The 20,931-nt window shown below is 41.2% G+C and overlaps 1 protein-coding gene across 1 annotated transcript in view; it reads left to right on the forward strand.

Annotated features, from left to right (window-relative positions):
* Nucleotides 1-1,601: 1,601 nt before the first annotated feature.
* HFM1 (helicase for meiosis 1) overlaps nt 1,602-20,931 on the forward strand; it is a 120,355-nt gene continuing 101,025 nt past the window's right edge. The window contains exons 1-5 of the mRNA XM_075184044.1: nt 1,602-1,663; nt 3,024-3,124; nt 3,496-3,772; nt 12,463-12,701; nt 16,342-16,383. Of these exons, the coding sequence (XP_075040145.1) occupies nt 1,602-1,663; nt 3,024-3,124; nt 3,496-3,772; nt 12,463-12,701; nt 16,342-16,383 (721 nt within the window). The remainder of the gene's footprint in view (nt 1,664-3,023; nt 3,125-3,495; nt 3,773-12,462; nt 12,702-16,341; nt 16,384-20,931) is intronic.

The following is a 20,931-nucleotide window of genomic DNA, read 5'->3' on the forward strand; positions in this document are numbered from 1 at the left end:
AAAGTATTAGCATGCCTATTGCCCTTGCACCCATGAATAAGTGCTTGTTGTTTGTAAAATTGGCAGACTTTGCCAATAAGCCTGGCATTAATACGAGATTTGCCCCAATGATATGATATTAGAGAAGCGCCCTGTCTCTTCTCCCATTGCTTTTTAACTCACTAGTTTACTTTAAATAATCTGAATACCCATTTTTAAAACGAATCAAACACACACACAAGCTTTTCTAACAAAATGAACAAGTTTAATTTGAAAACAATAATAACAAATTTAAAGTCAACTTAATAAAACTTGTTCAGTTATTTAGTCAGGTGCGTTTTTTGCTTTTTTTTTTTGTATTTTTTTTAATTTAATTTATTATCCGTTGACTCAACGGTCTTGTCTGTCCCATCAATTTCTCATCAGCTGCAAATAAATAAATATCAAAATTCAAAAACTGCACTCTTATATGGTGAAATGCTAGGTCTATCGGTGTATTTATAAGCATTTTGCAAGCTTCGTAGAGTGCACAAATGGTATGTTACGATAATAACAGGTCAAAGTTTGTATTATACTGAGCACATAATGTAGTATGTATAGTAGTATATAAGAAGTAATTAGTACAATTGTGTACCTTTGCCTCATTTTTTCCCCTGCATTGCAAATGTTGCAAAGCAGTGTCTCACTCCACATGTTGCAATTTTCAAGACAGTCACTGCTGTACCAGCCAGCTGCACACAAGACAAGAAGAGAGTGGAGCAGGTTCCACTTTGGGAGTACTTAAGATGCCCTCTGGTGTGATCATGGGAAGGGAAAACTGTTTCTCATGTGTTTCTGCTATAAAAATAAATTGTCAAAGCTCTTACAAACATTGCAATAATGCTAAGTAAAATGGTGCTCCCTCTCGTATACAGCTGGTACACACCCATAGACACAATAGGTTACAATAATTCTGACATACACTACTTACAAATATTTCTAAAAAGGCAATTAAAGTAATGTATTTTATTAACATTTATACTAACATCTATGCTAATAGAGTAAACAAAACGTATTGATATTCTATCCCATTATTACTAAATTGTTTTTTTATTATGTGTAAAATTTTATAATTATAATACACATTATTTTAGATTAAGTTACATCTATAAATATTTCTACTGCAGATTTAGAGCAGAGAATGTTTTGTATTCCTTGGGCTAAACAGGGAACTACCTTTGTGAGGAGTTGTTTAATGGTAATAGTAATAAATAAGTTATTCAATTGTCATTAGCATATTTGCTTCACCATTAGTTCCTTTACCTTTACTAGTGTCATAAAAGAAAAAAAAATATAAAAATTATTCCTGGTGAAATTTATGGATATCTGAAACTTAAAAATTGAACTGGCATTGAAGGGGCAAAAAGGGGCAAAAATTTTCCAATCGTTATTTGCCTACATATAGCATGTTTGGGGGGTCCTTTTAGATATAGACAAATGTATAAACAAATGTATCTTTAACTTGGTTTTATATTGTTTATGTTGCATAAAACTTATATCCATCATATAAAATTGTTTCAACAGCGTTAATGGTTATTGATAAAGAGCTAATACTTTTTTTAATTATTATTTTAAGTAAAAACATGGATGAATTTCAACTTTCTCTGCAAGGCTTATTTTTTGATGGACCATCTGCAAAAAAAGGGTAAGCAAGGCATGGCATGGTGACCTAGCAAGATGTTGTAAAAAAATAAACAGAAATATACTCTATCTCAAGTCCTCCCATTGGCTGGTGCAAAGTTCTGCACCTCCACAAACACCATCATCTTCTATACAATACCATGCAGTTTGGTGGGAACTAGTGGTGCCAGAGCAAATTGAGACATGTGACTTCACCGATTTTGCACCAAACCATGCCCGTATTTCCTGTAATAAATTACCTTCTCTGGTTCTGCCTTTTATACTTTTTTACTAATTGCAATAACTTGGGTTCACTTTTTTAATTGAAGTTAAAAATACTTTCAACCCATGTGACTGCAGTTGGATAACACGTATGAAATTAAGAAGTAGAGTATTATCTCACAGTGAAAATAAGTTAGCATGCATGCTATTTTGCTAATATAGTACACTTGGGAAACTGGACTGTTTCCAATTTTTCATTTTACTTTACTTTCGCATACAAAAGGCTGTAAAATAAAGCTATTTTATATTCTTGCTTGCTTTAGTATGACATGGTATGACCATGTTTACCACATTTCATGAATTTTCTTGTTATCTGCAATTTTTACGAAAATTCTCAATCAAGCTCTGTTTACTTTTGTACGCCTTAATCCTGTTTCTCATTGCTGTCTCAGCTGTATTACACCATGTTTCACCTCATATCGATGCTGACTACCCCGACAAAACTTACCCCGACATTAGGACTCCGAAGGGCTCCTTCCCGACCATCAGTGATGACGACTCCTCTTCGATGGGACTTTACCCAGTCACGATCAAGTAAGAAACCGGCTCCACTTCATGACGTCATTCATCATGGCGACAGTATTAACGCTGTCGTTAAGGGGGTAATGTCAGTATGCACCCATGTACAATGTAGTTTACAAATCCTTATACATTGTACATGGGTGTATACTTACATTACCCCCTTAACAGCGATAATCCCGTTGCCATGGTGAATGACGTCATAAAGTGGAGCCGGCTTCTTACTTGATCGTGATTGGGTGAAGTCGCTTTGAAGAGTCATCATCGCTGATGGTCGGGAAGGAGCCCTTCGGAGTCCTCATGTAAGGGTAAGTCTTGTTCGGGGTACTCAGCATTGATATGCCGTACCCCACCCCTTTCACCTATATGCCTTCACTTGCTCCATTCTTTTCTACATGTTCATTGCATTGCTGCTTGCTTTCTCTTTATTGTCACTCTGTGCTCTCTCCCTTTTGCTTCTCCTTTCATATTGTTGCTTGTCAAACTAACCTAGCCAATATATTTTCAACTATGAAAACAATTCCTGGTAGTATGATTGCTTTTTTTATTGCAATATTATGTATTTTGTCTACAAACATAAATAGATTGGATGAGGAAGGCATGAAAATGTGGCTTCAAGCACCAACTCCTTCTGTTGATGATATTCAAGATATGCAAAAGGAGATAGCAAGCATGAAGTCAGCAGGTAAAATACTGCATACAGAGTAGGTGTATACTTTTCACACGTAAAAACTCCCATTAGTTTACATACTCTTTTTTCTGGGATGAAACAAAATATGTTATCAAATAAGCACAATGAAACTGTATTTTGATAAATGCACATTATTTAAATAAATCATATTTTATTATAGACCATAACTGAATTACTTTGGTTCACGTTAATAGAGAATATTGCAACACTAATTGTTCCATCACATTTTTACATTGAAGACAGATGACACATAAGTCTAAACAACATTCTGGTAATTTGCATACTACTCTATTTGCTTTTGGTGCATTTGTATTGAAGTTGAATACTTACATTTTACTATATCCTTTTTTTTTCAAATTAAAAAGCTGTGATAAGAAAAGGAAAAAAGTTTACACCACCATTAAAGAAGGCAAATATATTAAAAAGCAACCTGCCAGGAACATATGCTTCCCAGTGTGGGACTAAGTTTAACACAACAGTGACACCAAACACAGGAAATACATGTGCAGAGAATGTGACATTAACATATCCCTGGTTTTCATGTGGTGACAATAAAGGTCAGAAAACAGATTGTCATCCTACTGAACAGAATCTTCCACAATGTCAAGATATTGATGGCAGTTCAAGTGTGTTTCGAAAAAGGTAATGCTTAATTCAAATTATTACTAATTGATTTTGTAGTGTATAAAATATTCTGTTATGTATATAAAATAGCTCGTTACCAGGCTTCAAGCTCAAGAAAATAAATAATAAAATGATATACAGTGGTGTGAAACAGTTTTTGCCCCTTCTGGATTTCTTATATTTTTGCACATTTGTCACAAATAATTGTTTCAGATCTTCAAACAAAATGTAATATATGACAGAGACAACCTGAGTAAACACAGTTTTTAAATGATAATTTCAATTAATTATGGAAAAAGTTATCCAACACCAACTGTTCCTGTGTGAAATAGTAATTGTCCCCATAGTTACTCATTTAACCAATGAACCAAATTTAATTGATAATTGGGTTCAATTAGACTTCACACAACCAGGCTTGATTACTGCCATCCATGTTGAATCTAAACATCACTTAAATATAACCTTTCCAATGTGAAGTTGGCTAAAAGGTCTCAACAAGTAGCACAGTATACCACAATCAAAAGAAATTAATGAAGAGTTGAGAAAGAAAGTTATTGACTGATATCAGTACGGAAAGAGTCACAAAGCCATTTCTAAGGCATTGGGACTCCAGTGATTCACCATGAGAGCTATTATTTCCAAATGGAGAAAACTTGGAGCAGTATGTATTTTCCCAGAAGTAGCTGGCCTACCAAATTTCCTCCAAGAGCGCATGGATGATTCGTTTAAAAAGTAACAAAATAACCCAGATGAATATATATGGAACTACAGGCCTTATTTGCCTTAGTTAATGTTGGTGTTCATGATTCCACCATAAAAAAAGAGACTGGGCAAAAATGGTATCCATGGGAGAGTTGCAAGAGGAACATAAAGTCTTGTCTCACATATTTCAAAATACACATTGACCCCCAACCCATGCCTTTTGGGCTCATGTTTTGTGGACTGATGAGCCAAAAATGGAACTTTTTGGAAGGCGTCAAGCTAACACAGCATTTCACAATAGGATCATTATACCAACAGTCAAACATCGTGGTGGTAGTGTGATGATAGGAGGTTGCTTTGCTGCTTCAGGACCTGGGCGACTTGCCATAATTGATGGAATCATGAAGGAGAATGTCCAGTGATCAGTCTACGATTGAAGCTCAACCACAATTGGGTTATGCAGCAAGACAGAGATCCGAAGCACAAAAGCAAGTCCACCTCTGAAAAGCTCAAAAGAAAAAAAATTAAGGTTTTGCAGTGGCCTAGTCAAAATCCTGACTGCAACTGAGATGCTGTGGCAGGACCTTAAATGGGCAGTTCATGCTCGAAAACCCTCCAATGTGGCTGAATTAAAGCAATTCTGCAAAGAAGAGTGGATCGAAAGTCCTCCACAATGATGTAAAAGACGGATCTTCATTTTGTTGCAATTGGTGCTGCTGAAGGTGGCTCAACCAGTTATTAAGTTTAGGGAGACAATTCTTTTTTCACATGGGTTTATATTGTTGTTGAATAACTTTTCTCCTTCTATAAATGAGATGACCATTTAAAAACTGTATTTTTCTTTTTACTCAGCTTGTCTTTGTCTTATATTCAATTTTGCTCGAAGATCTGAAATAATAAAGTTTGGCATAAATAGAAGAAATCAGGGAGTGGCAAAAACGTTTTCACAGCACTACGTGTGTGTATATATGTATATGTGTAAGCGCGGGTCCGATTTGTAATGTAGCAGTTTTTATATAATAGACTAAAAATGCTATTTAGAAAATAAATTTGTTCCATTGTTGTGTTGTAGCGAGAGCAATCAAACAATTTTTTACAACCCAAAAATTATGTTTTCAATATATGTCACTCTGTCGCTATGTGGTTGAATAGCTTCCTTTTCTCCTTCATCCGGTCTAGGGGACACTGCTTACCATGGGTTGTGGAGGGGAGCTTGGGAGTTGGCACCTAACTAGTTAATTTAGTACTGCTGGCAAACCCCTCCCCTCTACAAACCCCCTGCCTCTTCCTGTCCAGTTTTTTTTTAGGTGCCCTGGAGTTTGGGCAGCCTTATTTTTTACTGCTTAGTTTAATGTTTAAAAATTTATTTTTTTCCTTTACTTTTTACTTTTTTAGGTGGCAGCGCTGGAGTGTGTTCTAATATAGAGAACACACTCACAGCTTGGCAGCGCAGGCATTCCCCTGTCAGCTGAGAGCCAGCGGTTCTCACTGACAGGGGCTGAAGACAAGGTGCCTGATTGAAGGGAGTGACAAGTGGTCTCATGGACCGCTGCACTCCTATAGCCTCCCCGATAACCGGCGCTGCCATTACAGGCATAGAGCGCTGGTTATCGGGTAATGAAGATGGCGGCGGCCATCTTGGATTTCGGCAGAAGCGCTGAGGAGAAGGGGCTAAACCAAGATTCCCCCCTCAGTCATAGGAGGGGGGCGTCGGATACCTTCCGCTGCGGAGACCTCTGTCCTAGAGGTCTCCACCACTCTGCCACTATTATGATAGTTCTTTTGAAGAAAGAAGGAGAAGACATGGGAAAAAGAACTACAGGAAGGGGAGCTAATACATAGAGTTCCCCCCTTCCTTCAGAGAGAGAGATGGTCCTTCCCAGGTCTTTTGGCGCCAGCACAAGCTCGGGAAAAGGAACAGAGCTGAGGAGAAAGCATAGACTGCTGTCAAATCTGCTCCCCAGGGTGGCCTTTGGCTAAGTATCACCTTTATTTACACACATATCTGATGTGGTTATACTGGGCTAGCAGGTTTACTATTATAGCCTCCTACTAGCCATTGATATTTATGGTGTTTACTATTTCAAGTACAACTTTTAGACTATATCAGTTGTTTACTTGGTATTGCTCTGTTTTTCATTGCTTATTTTACTCTCTCTCTATATTAACTATCTATCTGTATATTCAGCTAGATTTTTTATTACTCTGTGTGCTTGGTGTGCCTTCCTTTATAAATATGACAGATAAGGGAAAGGGCCCTATGCCAAAATATTTCACATGTTCAAAATGTAATGTTAAATTACCTAGTGCTCAGAGGGACCCGTTGGCGCTCTGCACGACATGCGAAGCAGAGGCTTCCACTGCACAGATACCGCAGGTTTCAGTCCCACCGTCGGTGGAACCGGCCTGGGTTACCTCGCTTACGCAGTCGGTTAGCTCTTTAGCTCAAATGGTCCTTCAGTCTAACCAGTTGCTGACTACTGTGGCAACTTCTGTGGCTAGTAATGCAAGTTTACACTCAGACCCCCCGGCTTCCTCAGGTTCTAGTGCTTTGAGTTTGCCGGGACCATCCTCATTACAGACTGACCCAGCCCTGGTTGCTACAGAACCTGCATGGTCTACAGCTTTTATCAGAGGGCTGAATAAGCTTAACCAGCTACTTGACCCCTCTAGTACCCCACCTGCTAAAAGAAAGAGGCCTAGATATGTTAATCCCCTATTGACCCTCTCAGATTCGGAGGAGGAGTCTGAAGAAGAAGGGGAAATTTATTCGGACACTGACCAAGGTCATTCCTCTGAGCAGGGAGAAGTGTCTAAGGGCCAATTTGTAAAGGATTTGGTTTTAGCGGTAAGACAGGCGTTGGATCTCCCGGAACCGGAAGATGTAACCCCCAGAGACAGAAGTCTCTTTAAAAAGGCCAAGAGGAAGGCCAGCCGTTTTCCTCCCTCCGCGGAACTTAGAGATATCGCTGAAGGGGCATGGAAACATCCCAATAAAGATTTTCTATCCCCAAGAGGTTCTCTTTCCTGTATCCCTTACAGGAAGAAAAAGTGGCTCGCTGGGAAAGTATTCCCAAGGTGGACATTCCCATTGCTCGCTTAGCAAAACATACTTTACTCCCAGCCCCGGGTTCAGCGTCCCTGCCGGACGCCAATGACCGCAAGGTTGAATCACAGCTCAAATCCATATTTGCGGCTGCGGGTTCTGCCTTTAGACCCACATTTGCCTCGGCCTGGGTGGCTAGAGCCATGGAGGCATGGGCAGACCAGCTAGCTGAGGCCTTACAGGACTCCGAATTTCTTCTCCTAGCCTTACACCTAAAGGAGGCTTCGGGGTATATTTATGAAGCAGCCCAGAACTCAGCGGCAGTCTCCTCTTCCATTCAGGCGGCCTCCATTTCAGCCAGAAGGACGCTTTGGTTGAAATCCTGGGAAGGTGATGCGGAATCGAAAAGGTCCGTTGAAATTATCCCCTTCTCGGCTGCAGGTTTGTTCGGCCCGGAATTAGATACCCTTATTTCCCAGGCCACGGGGGGCAAGAGCACGTCCTTGCCAGTTTATGCTAACAGGAGCCGCGCCCCGAGGGGTAGCTCCTTTCATCAGCCCTTTCGTGGGGCCTCTCCCCATAGGGGACAGCCCTTTAGAGGCAGGCAATCCAATTCCAGAGGCTCCTCTACCAGAGGGAGGTCCTCGTTTGCATCCAAACGCCAGGCCCCTAAATCTCAGGAGAAGCCTGCGTCCTGACGACCACCCTGTATTGCAGGGGGTGCCTGTGGGGGGACGTCTGTCTCTGTTTTACGAACAGTGGGCAGCGTCTTCCCAAGATCCTTGGATTCGGGGAATTATTTCTGAGGGGTACAAAATAGACCTTTCAGGCCCGGCTCCACGCCGTTACTTCCAGGCCCCTCTTTCCCGAAATCCAGTAAAAAGACAGGCTATACAGGATTGTGTAGCTTCTCTTCTAGCTCAGAGGGTCATCGCCAAGGTTCCAGATTGCCAGATAGGAACAGGGTTTTATTCCAACCTATTCCTAGTCCCGAAGCCGGACGGCTCCTTTCGCCCTATCTTAAATCTAAAGGGCCTCAATGTTCACTTAAGGGTGGACAAGTTTCGGATGGAATCTCTAAGGTCAGTGATAAACGGCCTAGAGAAAGATCAGTTCATAGCGTCCATAGATATAAAGGACGCGTATCTCCATATTCCCATTTGGATCCACCATCAGTCCCTTCTCAGATTTTTGGTGGGATCAGTTCACTATCAGTTTCGGGCCCTCCCCTTTGGCCTATCAACAGCGCCAAGGGTCTTCACAAAGATTATGTCAGTGATGGCAGCATGTCTTCACCTGCAGGGTGTTCAGGTCGTTCCTTATTTGGACGACCTGCTAATCAAGGCTTCCTCAGAGAGTTGCCTAAGCTATCACCTATCCCTCACCCAAGCGGTTCTCGAGGGCCACGGATGGCTGATAAATTTAAGGAAATCCCAGTTGGTTCCGTGTCAGCGCATGGTGTTCCTGGGACTCATCATGGACACCAGCAAACAAAGGATATTTCTCCCAGTAGAGAAGATCACCTCTATTCAGAAGGTAACCTCCCAGGTTCTGTCTTCTCCCAGACCCTCAATGCTCTTGTGCATGAGGCTACTGGGAAAGATGGTGGCCTCCTTCGAGACCATTCCCTTCGGTCGAGCTCATTCTCGATGTTTCCAGTGGGACCTATTGTCGAAGTGGTCAGGTTCACACCTACGCCTAGATCTTCAAAAGATTTCTCTATCCAAGAGGGCGAGAACATCTCTTCAGTGGTGGATGTGCCAGGATCACTTGAATGTGGGCAGATCCTTCGCACCTTGGTCGTGGATCATAGCCACGACGGACGCCAGCCTCAAAGGTTGGGGGGCGGTGGTCCTGCACCTCCGGCTCCAGGGATGTTGGTCGGTTCAGGAATCGGCTCTCCCAATAAATGTATTGGAATTGAAGGTCATTCTTCTAGCCCTTCAGGGAGCACAATCCTTTCTTCAGGGCTACCCAGTCCGTATCCAGTCCGACAATGCCACGGCCGTGGCACATGTCAACAGACAAGGAGGAACCAGGAGCGCAGCGGCGATGGATATCGCAGCCCAAATATTGGTTTGGGCAGAGCTATATGTTCCGGCAATATCAGCAGTTTTCATTCCAGGAATAGAAAACTGGGAGGCGGACTATCTAAGTCGAAACCAGATGATGCCGGGGGAGTGGTCACTTCACCCGGAAGTCTTCCAATCTCTGGTTCACAGGTGGGGTCTTCCAGACATAGACCTCATGGCTTCCAGACACAACAAAAAGGTCCACAGGTTCTGCGCAAGGGTAAGAGATCCCCTAGCGGCGGCAGTGGACGTCCTGACGATGTCATGGGAATTCAGGATGGGATATCTGTTTCCTCCGATCCCCATGCTTCCTCGCGTCCTCAGACGAGTTCGACAGGGTTCCCTACCAGTAATTCTGGTAGCCCCCTTCTGGCCACGGCGTGTGTGGTTCGCAGAAATAATATCTATGGCGGAAGGTCCGGGATTCCACCTTCCGTATCGTCACGACCTTCTTCTTCAAGGTCCATTCCATCACCAGAATTTACATCAGCTCAATTTAACGGCATGGCTGTTGAAGCCAGCCTTTGGAGGGCTAGAGGGTTTTCTTCCAGTGTAATTCAAACGTTGATGCGAGCTAGGAAACCAGTGTCATCTCCCATCTATCACCGGATTTGGAAGGCATATATTAGATGGTGTGAAAGTAGGACATACCACTCGTCCTCCTTTCGCCTCCCTCGCTTGTTAGCTTTCCTTCAGCATGGCTTAGAAGCAGGCCTTAGATTAGGCTCCTTAAAGGTTCAGGTTTCAGCCCTTTCGATATTTTTCCATATGAAGTTGGCTGACTTACCAGACATTAGGACTTTTTTCCAAGGAGTTCTCCATATACAGCCTCCTTATGTCCCTCCTACAGCTCCATGGGATCTCAATCTGGTTCTGGACATGCTCAAGGGACCCCCCCCTTCGAGCCTTTGAACAAGGCGGATTTGAAGTGTTTGACCTGGAAGGTCCTTTTTCTTCTGGCTATTGCCTCTGCTCGCAGAGTTTCTGAATTAGGAGCCCTGTCCTGTCGGGAACCTTATTTGGTGTTCCACGAGGACAGAGCGGTGTTAAGAACCCTTCCTTCCTTTGTGCCAAAGGTAGTTTCGGCTTTTCATCTAAACCAGGAAATAATTGTTCCGGTTTTCTCATCCACTTCTCATACGGATCAGCAATCGATGAAAAAGTTGGATGTGGTTAGAGCTCTCCGCATTTATGTTAAAAGAACTTCCCAGATTAGACGGACTGACTCACTGTTTGTTCTTTATGACGCTAATAAGAGAGGCTGGCCAGCCTCAAAACAATCCATCGCCAGATGGATTACGTCTACCATCAGGCAAGCTTATATTAATGCTAACCGTGCTGTGCCGGAGAGACTTACGGCCCATTCCACCAGATCGGTGGGGGCCTCGTGGGCAGCAAGGAATGGAGCTTCTGCGGACCAGCTTTGCAGGGCAGCCACCTGGTCCTCTGTCCACACCTTTACCAAATTTTACCAGTTTAATATATACGCCTCTGCGGATGCAAATTTTGCTCGTAGTGCTTTACGAGCAGGGCTTCCAGAGTAGTCCTACCCTTAGGGGGCTGCTTTAGAACGCCCCCATGGTAAGCAGTGTCCTCCAGACCGGATGAAGGAGAAAAGAGGATTTATGTACTTACGTTAAATCCGTTTCTCTGATTCCGTCTGGGGGACACTGCGATCCCTCCCTTCTGTTTTTCTTCTGTGTGTTCTTGTGTGACTGCCCTTTTTTATCTTGGGCTTGTTAAAACTAACTGGACAGGAAGAGGCAGGGGGTTTGTAGAGGGGAGGGGTTTGCCAGCAGTACTAAATTAACTAGTTAGGTGCCAACTCCCAAGCTCCCCTCCACAACCCATGGTAAGCAGTGTCCCCCAGACGGAATCAGAGAAACGGATTTAACGTAAGTACATAAATCCTCTTTTTTTGATACTAAACACCTATGTAAGATTTGTCAGCTTTATCGAGAGAGCCGTAGAAGGTATTCGCCAACAAACAAAGTCATATATATATATATATATATATGTATAAAATCTCCTTCATCCTATATGGAGGACACTGCTATCTCGGGCTGCAGAGGCTGGACCTGGAGCTGGATAAAAACTACACAGTTTCAGAAGTTCCTCCCTTCTATATCTTATCTGCAATCGATCTCAAGTTTAAACTAAGTGCATTTAGGAGTATGGGCATCTGCAGTTTGTTTAACTTATTTATTCAGCATCCACTGTTCTCCCAGCCGGGCGGAGGTGGTCTGTAGGATTTTTTTTTTTCACAATTGGTTTAAAAGCTGGAAGACAAAAAACGACCCCGTCCATGGATTTAGATGTGTAATAATTGGATTGTGTGTGGGAAGTATTTATTTTAACAATTTTTTTTATCATGGTTTTTATTTAGCAGTGTACCTCCCCCCGGTGCACTACAGGTCCCTCCAGACCCTGGATGCCAGAACATGCTGGCGCTTGCACTTCTAAAAGTGCTATCATGATCTTACAGCTACGAGTATGTTGGCATTTGTAGCTCTACAAGTGTTAGCATACCCGAGCAGTTTATGGCTGCCAGGTCTTGCTGGTACAAGTAATACCACGGAGGATAAAAGCTGATTTCTCTATTTTAACTATTTATTACAACTGGGCATGTATGTTGGGAGGAGCCATAGTGCTAGTTAAGGTTATTTTCTAACATTGTTCAAAAGGTGTAAATCTGAAATAAAAACAGAATACCTTGGGTTCCCTACATAATCGTATACATACATACTTACATTAAAGTGAGGAAAGGCAACACATAACTGATTATGTACTTTTTGGTTTGTATTAACAATACTTTTAAGGCTTGTCATGATTTCAAGCCAAATAAGTAATTTAATGGAACATCATAAATTTACATTTTTTCTTTACAGCTTGTTTAAACAACATGATGATTTATTCATATTTGAAGACAGACAATTGCTAACAGAGAATACAGTTTCTCCCAAAGCTGTGAAATCCGTTGAGGAATCGCAGAAAACCTACTTTATCAAACCGTTCTCCCAACATTTAACATGCACTCTTAATGAGGATGAAGATTCTGTACTCAATAATGACGTAGGTGAAGAATCAATTTCTTATCCCACATCTTTAAAATTGCAGAGTGGAAAAGGTGATGGTCATTTAATATTTATTTGGTTTTATAGTTAAAAGGAAAAATTACATTGTAGTATGGCTCAGGCTATTGTTTTTCAGTTAGACAAAATACTTTAAGTGGTACAAACTTTGTATGTAGTGATAATTATGAATAACATATAAAAAATACCTCTGGTTGTGATTGATAATAGTAATATAGAGTTTCAACCAATTACAACATATTATAATATGACATTATATATGTCCTATCCCAATCAAATGGAAATCACCTGATAGGGTCTAAGTAGAGTGTGTGTTAAAACCTGCATATTGCACACAAAGTTTTACTCTGTGCAGCCTGCTGTAATACAATCCAATTGTGTCCATAGAGCCAAATTCCTCTCCCTTTCGTGCAGCCATCTGCCCCAGGGAATAATTGATTTAGTCTTCTTTCTTGTTTCTAGGGAGTATATTAATATATGTTTCTTGATACATGCACTGTGTGCAATTAACGCTTCTCTGGGCCTGCAAAGTAGTAAGCAAACTTGTTATGGATTCCACTGTGGAACGCAAGTTGGTGTTCAAACTTTCGTGTCCTCCGTGCAGGGAGGAATTGTGGAAAACCTATTAGTAACTTACAATTGTGTGTCTCTAAATGGTTGCTAAGTTACTTCCCTCCAAAATAGAGTTGAAATGTACTATATAGGTGTCTATTTATTTAGGGACCCATCACCTATCGCTGATGCTAATTATCATTTCTTATTGTAATGATAATAAATAAATTAAAGTGGCAACTTATTAAAATTGATTAGCTGGAACAGCGGTGAACAATCTATAGTACATGTTCTTATGGCCCTGCATAATTTGCAATGGGGAGGAACACAAAGCCTGCCAGGAAGGGATCCGAAGACCCCTCTCTTGTGATGCTCTCCTCATAGGATAGAACGGCTAATCTGGATTTGTGATCAATTAGGCTAGGATCGCATCAGATACAGTCAGTATTGTGAATTCCAGAATTGTCCTATTACCGATCAGTAGTTCAGATGTAAAAGCGATGCGATTGTCTAAGGATAGAGAAGATCAGAGGGAAGAGACTTTCTATTTCTCATCATCATCATCTACTTATATAGTGGCAATAATTTTGCAGCACTGTACAGAGAACTTATATCAGTCCCTGACCCATTGGAGCTTACAGTCTAAATTCCCTCACTCAGACCAAGAGAGACTAAGGGCAAATTAAGAACGCCCAATTAACCTACTAGTAGGTATTTGGAGAGTGGGAGGAAACCAGATCACCCAGAGGAAACCCATGCAAATACGGGGAGAACATGCAAACTACACACAGATAAGGTTATGGTCAGGAATCGAACTCATGACCCCAGTGCTGTGAGTCAGAAGTGCTAACCACTAAGCCACCGTGCTGCCTTAATTTGTTGATTTTTCTCCGAATTGTATCATAGATATGTATCTGAAGGGTGCATCCAATTACTTAAATCATAGATAAAAAAAAGGGTGTCAGGTGCCGTCTCCGCACACTCCATAGGCGCCGGAGACGGACACCTTCTCTCCGAAATCCACGCTCTGTTGCCTAGCAGCAGAACACTATCTCTGCTCACCTGTCTGCAGCCAGCATTTCTAAACCGCCAAAATCTCTCTAACCCATTCAGGGGGCACCTTAGGGTATATAAAGCAGCCTCTGACACATGTCTAGTGCCAGAGTATTGGTTCTTCCAGCTCCAGCATTGTTGTTCCTGTGTTACTCCTGTGTATTGACTCCTTGGCTATAGTTTGACTTCTCTTCCGGATCATCCCTTGTTCTTCGCTGCCCGCACTGGTTTTGACCCTTGGACTGTTCCTGACTACGATTTGCCTTCTCTCCGTTGCACTGTGCTCCTCTGGTTTCGACTCGGCCTGTTTGACTACTCTCCATTCACTGCGCTGGTAACTATCTGGGAGAACCGTGACCTGCGCATCACACGCAGCAAAGCCCAAACCTCCTTGCGGGGGTCCCTGGCGAACACCGGTGGTGCGTTAGACTCCGCGCCTCTCAGTTTAGTTGCGCAAATACCAGTCAGTGATATTCCTAGTGAAAGTTGTGACAAAGGGGGAGAAGAAAGTAAGTATATATCGAGGCACTCCAGGATGCTTATTCACATTTAAAAGCATCATCATCATTTATTTATATAGCGCCAACATATTCATAGCACTTTACAATTGGGGACAAACATAATAAACTAATAAACAAACTGGGTAAAACAGACAAAGAGGTGAGAAGGCCCTGCTCGCAAGCTTACAATCTATGGGACAATGGGAGATTGACACATGAGGTTAAGTATACATTTTGCATCTTGGCCCAGCCAGACTGCAAAGGTAAAAGTGACTCATAAGCTAAATGATCCTGTCACACAACAATGTTGGTCAGGGGGTAGTTGTCTTGTGTGAAATTGTGTAACAGGCTAAAGGTAGTGAGGTTAAGAGGGTGGTTGAGGAATATTATAAGCTTGTCAATAGGTAGGTTTTAAGAGAACGCTTGAAAGTTTGTAGACCAGAGGAGAGTCTTATTGTGCGAGGGAGAGAGTTCCATAGAGTGGGTGCAGCCCGAAAAAAGTCCTGTAACCGGGAATGGGAGGATGTAATGAGGGTGGATGAGAGACGCAAATCTTTTGCAGAACAGAGTTGGCGAGTTGGGAGATATTTTGAGACAAGAGAGGAGATGTGTGTTGGTGCAGCTTTGTTGATGGCCTTGTAGGTTAGTAAAAGTATTTTATATTGGATTCGGTAGAAGACAGGCAGCCAGTGTATAGACATACAGAGTGATTCAACAGAGGAATTGCGATTTGCGAGGAAAATCAGTCTTGCCGCAGCATGCAAATCAGTCTTGCCGCTGCATGCAAATCATCTATTTTATTGATTTGCATTAAAAATGGTTTCATTGGTTTCATAAAAAGACGCAAGATATAAAAACATGAAGTTATAAGTGTAGTGGTTAACCTGTGTATCGTGATTAAAATGCAGACATCAATTGGAATTGCTTTGTTGTCTCACAAACTCCTTAATAAATAAACACTGTCATTTGTGCTGTGTGTATAAATATTTATTCTGCTTATATTACACATAAGTAATTTATATTGATCTTTCTATTGACTAGTCTTCCAGTTCATACATAAAGTTATAACCTGATCCTATAATGATATTATTTATATCTCAGTATCAGACTTTCACTAAGAATAGCATGTAGCTACTCCCTTATGAAAAGAACCGATTAAATATCCACTGTTGTTTTAATTTAAGTAATCCGATCGTGATAATTAGTATGGCCAAGTCAATATTTAGCTAAAGAAAGGGGAGTAATAGTATAATACACCGATAGAATCCCTTTCTAGATTAGGACTTTGGTAGAAAATAAACACGATAGAATAATCGGCACATTTTGTGCAGAATGGAAACAACTCAATGCAATATTCCAATATTTTATGCATGTCTTATATGTAAACAAAAAGTATAAGAAGAATGTAATGTAGCCATCTGTCTGTCAAAAAGGGAAGGGTGAAAGTTGGAATTTTGTCAATATAAAATACAAGTTTACATTTAGAGATACAGTCAGGGAAAAACTGCATTAGTGAACATACTGATGAATGTAACAATGTTAATAAACATGCATTCATTTTTATTATCAGCTGAAACCCAATGCGGGATCCTAAGGTCTGTCTCAGAAATTCGTATCCTTTTTTTTATATTTGAGCTATCAATGAGCAAATTGCTGTAATCCATCTAGTGCAAGTTGGACAATGAAAGCAAGTGTCTAATCAGTGTGGCTTGATGCAAATTACTAAATACAATGCTTGTAAATGATCTCTACAGAAAGGATAAGGGGGGTGGGTGACTTTTATAAAAACTGACAGTTTTTATGAAAGTGGTACTTCTATCTTTTTTTCCAATTGTCTGAAAGATTGTTTAAAAAAAATACATAAAGCAAGAAATAAAAATGTTTAGCTTACTATATATTTGAATTTAGTCTTAATTATAAATTAAGGGATATTTAATTCAGATTTGCAGTATGACCCCGAGTGTGCTTATATTAAGGCAAACTGAGGCAGCTATCAAAAAGTGTATTTTTGGGACGGAACAAAAAAGTTTAGGGCTAAACACGTCAATAATCTTGCTGCATAAGTCTAAGTTATTGGTTTCTAACTTTGTAGATGTAATAACTATTAAACAGTCATTATCTGTCTTTCTTAATGTAATGTATGATAGTTTGTATAATGGAGCAGAAGGGTGCCACTTTAATTGTCACCTCAAGCAGCAGTCACTAGGTAACTGTTGTGTTCATCAAATAGAATTTGTTAATTGTGCTCTCATAATTATACAATTAGATATATTGTCAAGTTCTAGTAGTTTTAAGATATCATAAGACATTTTTAGGCAATAAAAATATGGTTTTCTAAAACTGTCAGTAGCTCCTTACAAAGTTACATAGTAAGGTTAAAAAAACAAAGATCCACCAAGTTCAGTCCTTCATAAATCTAGCTTTGTTCATCAACAGGAAGGCATAACAAAACCCCAATGAGGATATTGGCAATTTCACCTCACAGAACAAAACAAAATTTCCATACTAACAATTGCATAATACTGATTTCCTATTGAAATGCATCAAATTGTTTTTTAAATTCAGTTAATGAATTTAAGAGCAAAACCTCTTGCAGTAAAGATACACAGCTTAAACACCCCTAGGGTACATACACACAGGTTTTTGATATGCATTTCTAATGAATATTGGAACTGATACAGAGTGAGTACTATGCCAGTCTGCCGAGCATAAATAGCATTAATTCACTCTGGGCATGTACTCAAAGAGGCCACAGGCAAATGTGGGAATGCAGAGTGGCTTGCATCTCACAAGACTCCTAACAGAATGGAGAGGGAAGGAGCATTATCACATAGCCCAAGTACATATCTGTGCTGATGATCATCATATGTATGGACAAAAAAGAAAACCATGCCCCCACCCCCCAAAGTGTTGTTAGCGCTCATAGCCTAGGCTGATAGTGGTTTTCTAGGGGGGACCAGACACTGTTTGTTCCCCCTGATTTCAACTCTATCAGCCTTTTTTTTTTTTTCACGTAATGTGTATTTATTTTTCGTTATTTAAAACTACATTAAAACAGCAGTTATCATCACGCTTTACTCATATCAATGCATTTACCCCTGTATGCTGATTTGCATGAATGTCAATGATCCATGCAGTTCAGCATGTAAAAGAAGATAAGCTATTTTTATGTACACTTTTTTGCGTAAATTACGCTATTTTTGCAGGTAACTATGCATGAGGCCATTATGTTTTTGTAAATGTTTAATGTGTTAGATGCTTTTAAAAGTGTGTTTTTTACAGATGTGTCAAAATACGAATATGTCATCTTATTAAAACCAAAAATGGAATGAAAGTTTTAAATTGTGTTTTTGCAAATATGTATGGTCTCATTTGGTACAATGATTTATTAGTTTAACTTAGATTAAAAACACATATTAAAGGGGGCGTGGCCTAGCAGCTAAGATGGCCGATGGATTTTGTAGGAACTGTGCTTGCCTTGGATTTAAAACCTTCCTCTCCTAATATACTTTACACTGCTGAAAACATCATCACTAGCTAGCAGAAGGCCCCTGTTTACCCCCCCCCCCCTCCCTGACCAAACATTGCATTTCTCACAAAACCGGGTCTAGAGGCTTCCAATACCTGACTGGGATCACACACCACTTGCTTGGCATGAAAACTGGTACCCTATGCCATCACTGCCTTAACTTACTTTCTCCATGTTTCTTCACTCCGCTCAAGTATGGCAGACTGACAGTTCACGCCTTCCCCTGGGCCCCAATGTTGTCATGGAGCAGTGTCTATGGAGTGGGCTTCTCTCCTCGTTGACACTTAGACTGTTGTCCCACTCCACTGGAACCTCAATTAACTACTCCTGCATATTCTGTGTGGGCCTGCCCAGCACCACTGAAAAGCGGCATCATCATCATCATCATCATCATGTTGACAGCTCAGACCTCCCCCTGAGCACTAGTTTACACAGAGCAGGGTCATACCTGGAAGATATTGCTTGCAGATTACACTGCAGAGGTGAATCCCTTACTTACCGTATTGTGTTGGGTGCAGGGAGGACATTGCAGCACTCAGCTCAAAGATCAGTGAAACCCAGGACTCCTCACTGCAGGCTACCATCTCACCCCAGATAGTGACTAAATCTGCCCTACTGGCAAGTAACTACACCCATCGGGTGAGAGCTGTATTTTATTAATCTTTACCTCCAGCAATTGACAATCCACATTCTGCAGTGAGTGATGCGGATGGCAGTGTAGGTTTTTTATTACTGGCATGATCTGCCTCAGACTGCAGTTCATTATCTCCTCTCTAGAGGCTGCACTGCTTTCATCTGATCCTGCCAGACATCTGATGCGGCAGCATCCGGTGCCCTCCTCTCTTCTGAATGGAGGGCATTTGCAGCGAGGGGCGTACAGAGAGCAGCCACGAGAAGAAGAAAACAAAGCAAAAGAAAACAGAAGAGAAAGGTAAGTGAAGGAGAGCAAAAGCAGCATGAAGGGCACAATGTGAAATGGGAGACAGGTAATGGGAAGCAAAAGCAGCATAGAGGGCACAGTGTAAACCAGGTGAAGGGAAGCAAAGCAGCATTGGGGTCGCAGTGTGAAAAACAGCATGAAGGGAACGGTGTCAAGCATCGGTAAGAAAACATTAAACTTTATTTTTGTTTTTTCTTAATAATATACGTTACAAAATTGCATATCAGACTTTTTCTTTTTCTTGCAGCCCACACAATCTTAGACTTTGATTATTTGGCCCAGTTGGGATTTTGAATTTGACATGCCTGTTCCGGAGGCATGTTAAATTCAACTGCAAATATCAGCTGTAGATGGCTATAGATGACTATATTGAACTTAATGACACCCAGAAGTCTTTAAGGTATCTGTTTAGGAAGCTCACAAATGTGTACTCTGGGGCACGCTTATACAGTTAGGCTGCTTTATAAAAAAACAGAAAGAAACCTAAAAACCATCTTCTCCAAAAATGTAAAAAATTGGAGACAAGTCATAAGTCCTCCCTATTCAGAGTAGCTGAACTGACGGAGACTAAGGTGGGTTTATAATAATAATTGGATCACTACTGCAATAGCGGCTGCTTTTCACTCCTTATTCAAAACTATATAATCTTTCTAGACATACTCCCCAAGAGGACCCTGTTCTCCAGCAAAGGAATATTTCATCTTGCTTAGAGGAAATTCATTTTACCACTCTATCAAATGCTGACATAAATTTGATGGAATAAACTTTTATACCAGGAGAGCTAGAAGAAGCTATTAAGTCCACCCCATCCTAGCAAATGCCCAGGCCCAGGACACTTTCCTACTAAAAAGTATTTAAGGACAGATTTGTTTCCCTGATGGTCCAAGCTTTTAATAATTTTTCAATTGACATATACTTCTCGAATCAGACCCTGGAGGCACGCATTACCATTATATAACAATCTGCCACAGCATTAAAACTACCTACCTAAGATTGTGTAGGTCCCCCTTGTATCGCCAAAACAGCTCTGACTCATTAAGACATAAACTCCACAAGACCTCTGAAGGTGTCCTGTTCTATCTGGCACCAAGCAGCAGATCCTTTAAGTCCTGTAAGGTGAGGTGAGGGCTTCCTTTACTCAGACTTTTTTCCAGCACATCCCACAGATGCTTGATTGGTTTGACATCTGGGGAATTTGGATTCCAAATCAACACATCTTTGTCATGTTCCTCACACCATTCCTGGACAATTTTTGCAGTGTGGCAGGGTGCATTATCCTGCTCAAAAGAGGCCACTGCCATTAGGGAATACCATTGCCATGAAGGGATGTACTTGGTCTGTAACAATGTTTAGGGAGGTGGTACGTGTCAAAATAACAGCCATATGAATGCCAGGGCCAAGGTTTCCCAGCACAACATTGCCTAGAGCATCACACTGCCTCCACTGGCTTGCTTTCTTCCCATATGCATCTTGTTGCAATCTCTTCCCCTGGTAAATGATGCACATGCACCAGGCCATCTGCATGATGTAAAAGAAAAAGTGATTCAACAGACCAGGCCACCTTCCATTGCTCCATGGTCCAGTTCTGGTGCTCATTTGCCCATTGTAGTGCTTTCAGCAGTGGACAAGGGTCCGCATGGGCACTCTGACTGATCTGTGGCTATGCAGCCACATACACATCAAGCTGCGAT

This window comes from Mixophyes fleayi, chromosome 8 (assembly GCF_038048845.1).
Source record: "Mixophyes fleayi isolate aMixFle1 chromosome 8, aMixFle1.hap1, whole genome shotgun sequence".
NCBI classification, from domain to species: domain Eukaryota; kingdom Metazoa; phylum Chordata; class Amphibia; order Anura; family Limnodynastidae; genus Mixophyes; species Mixophyes fleayi.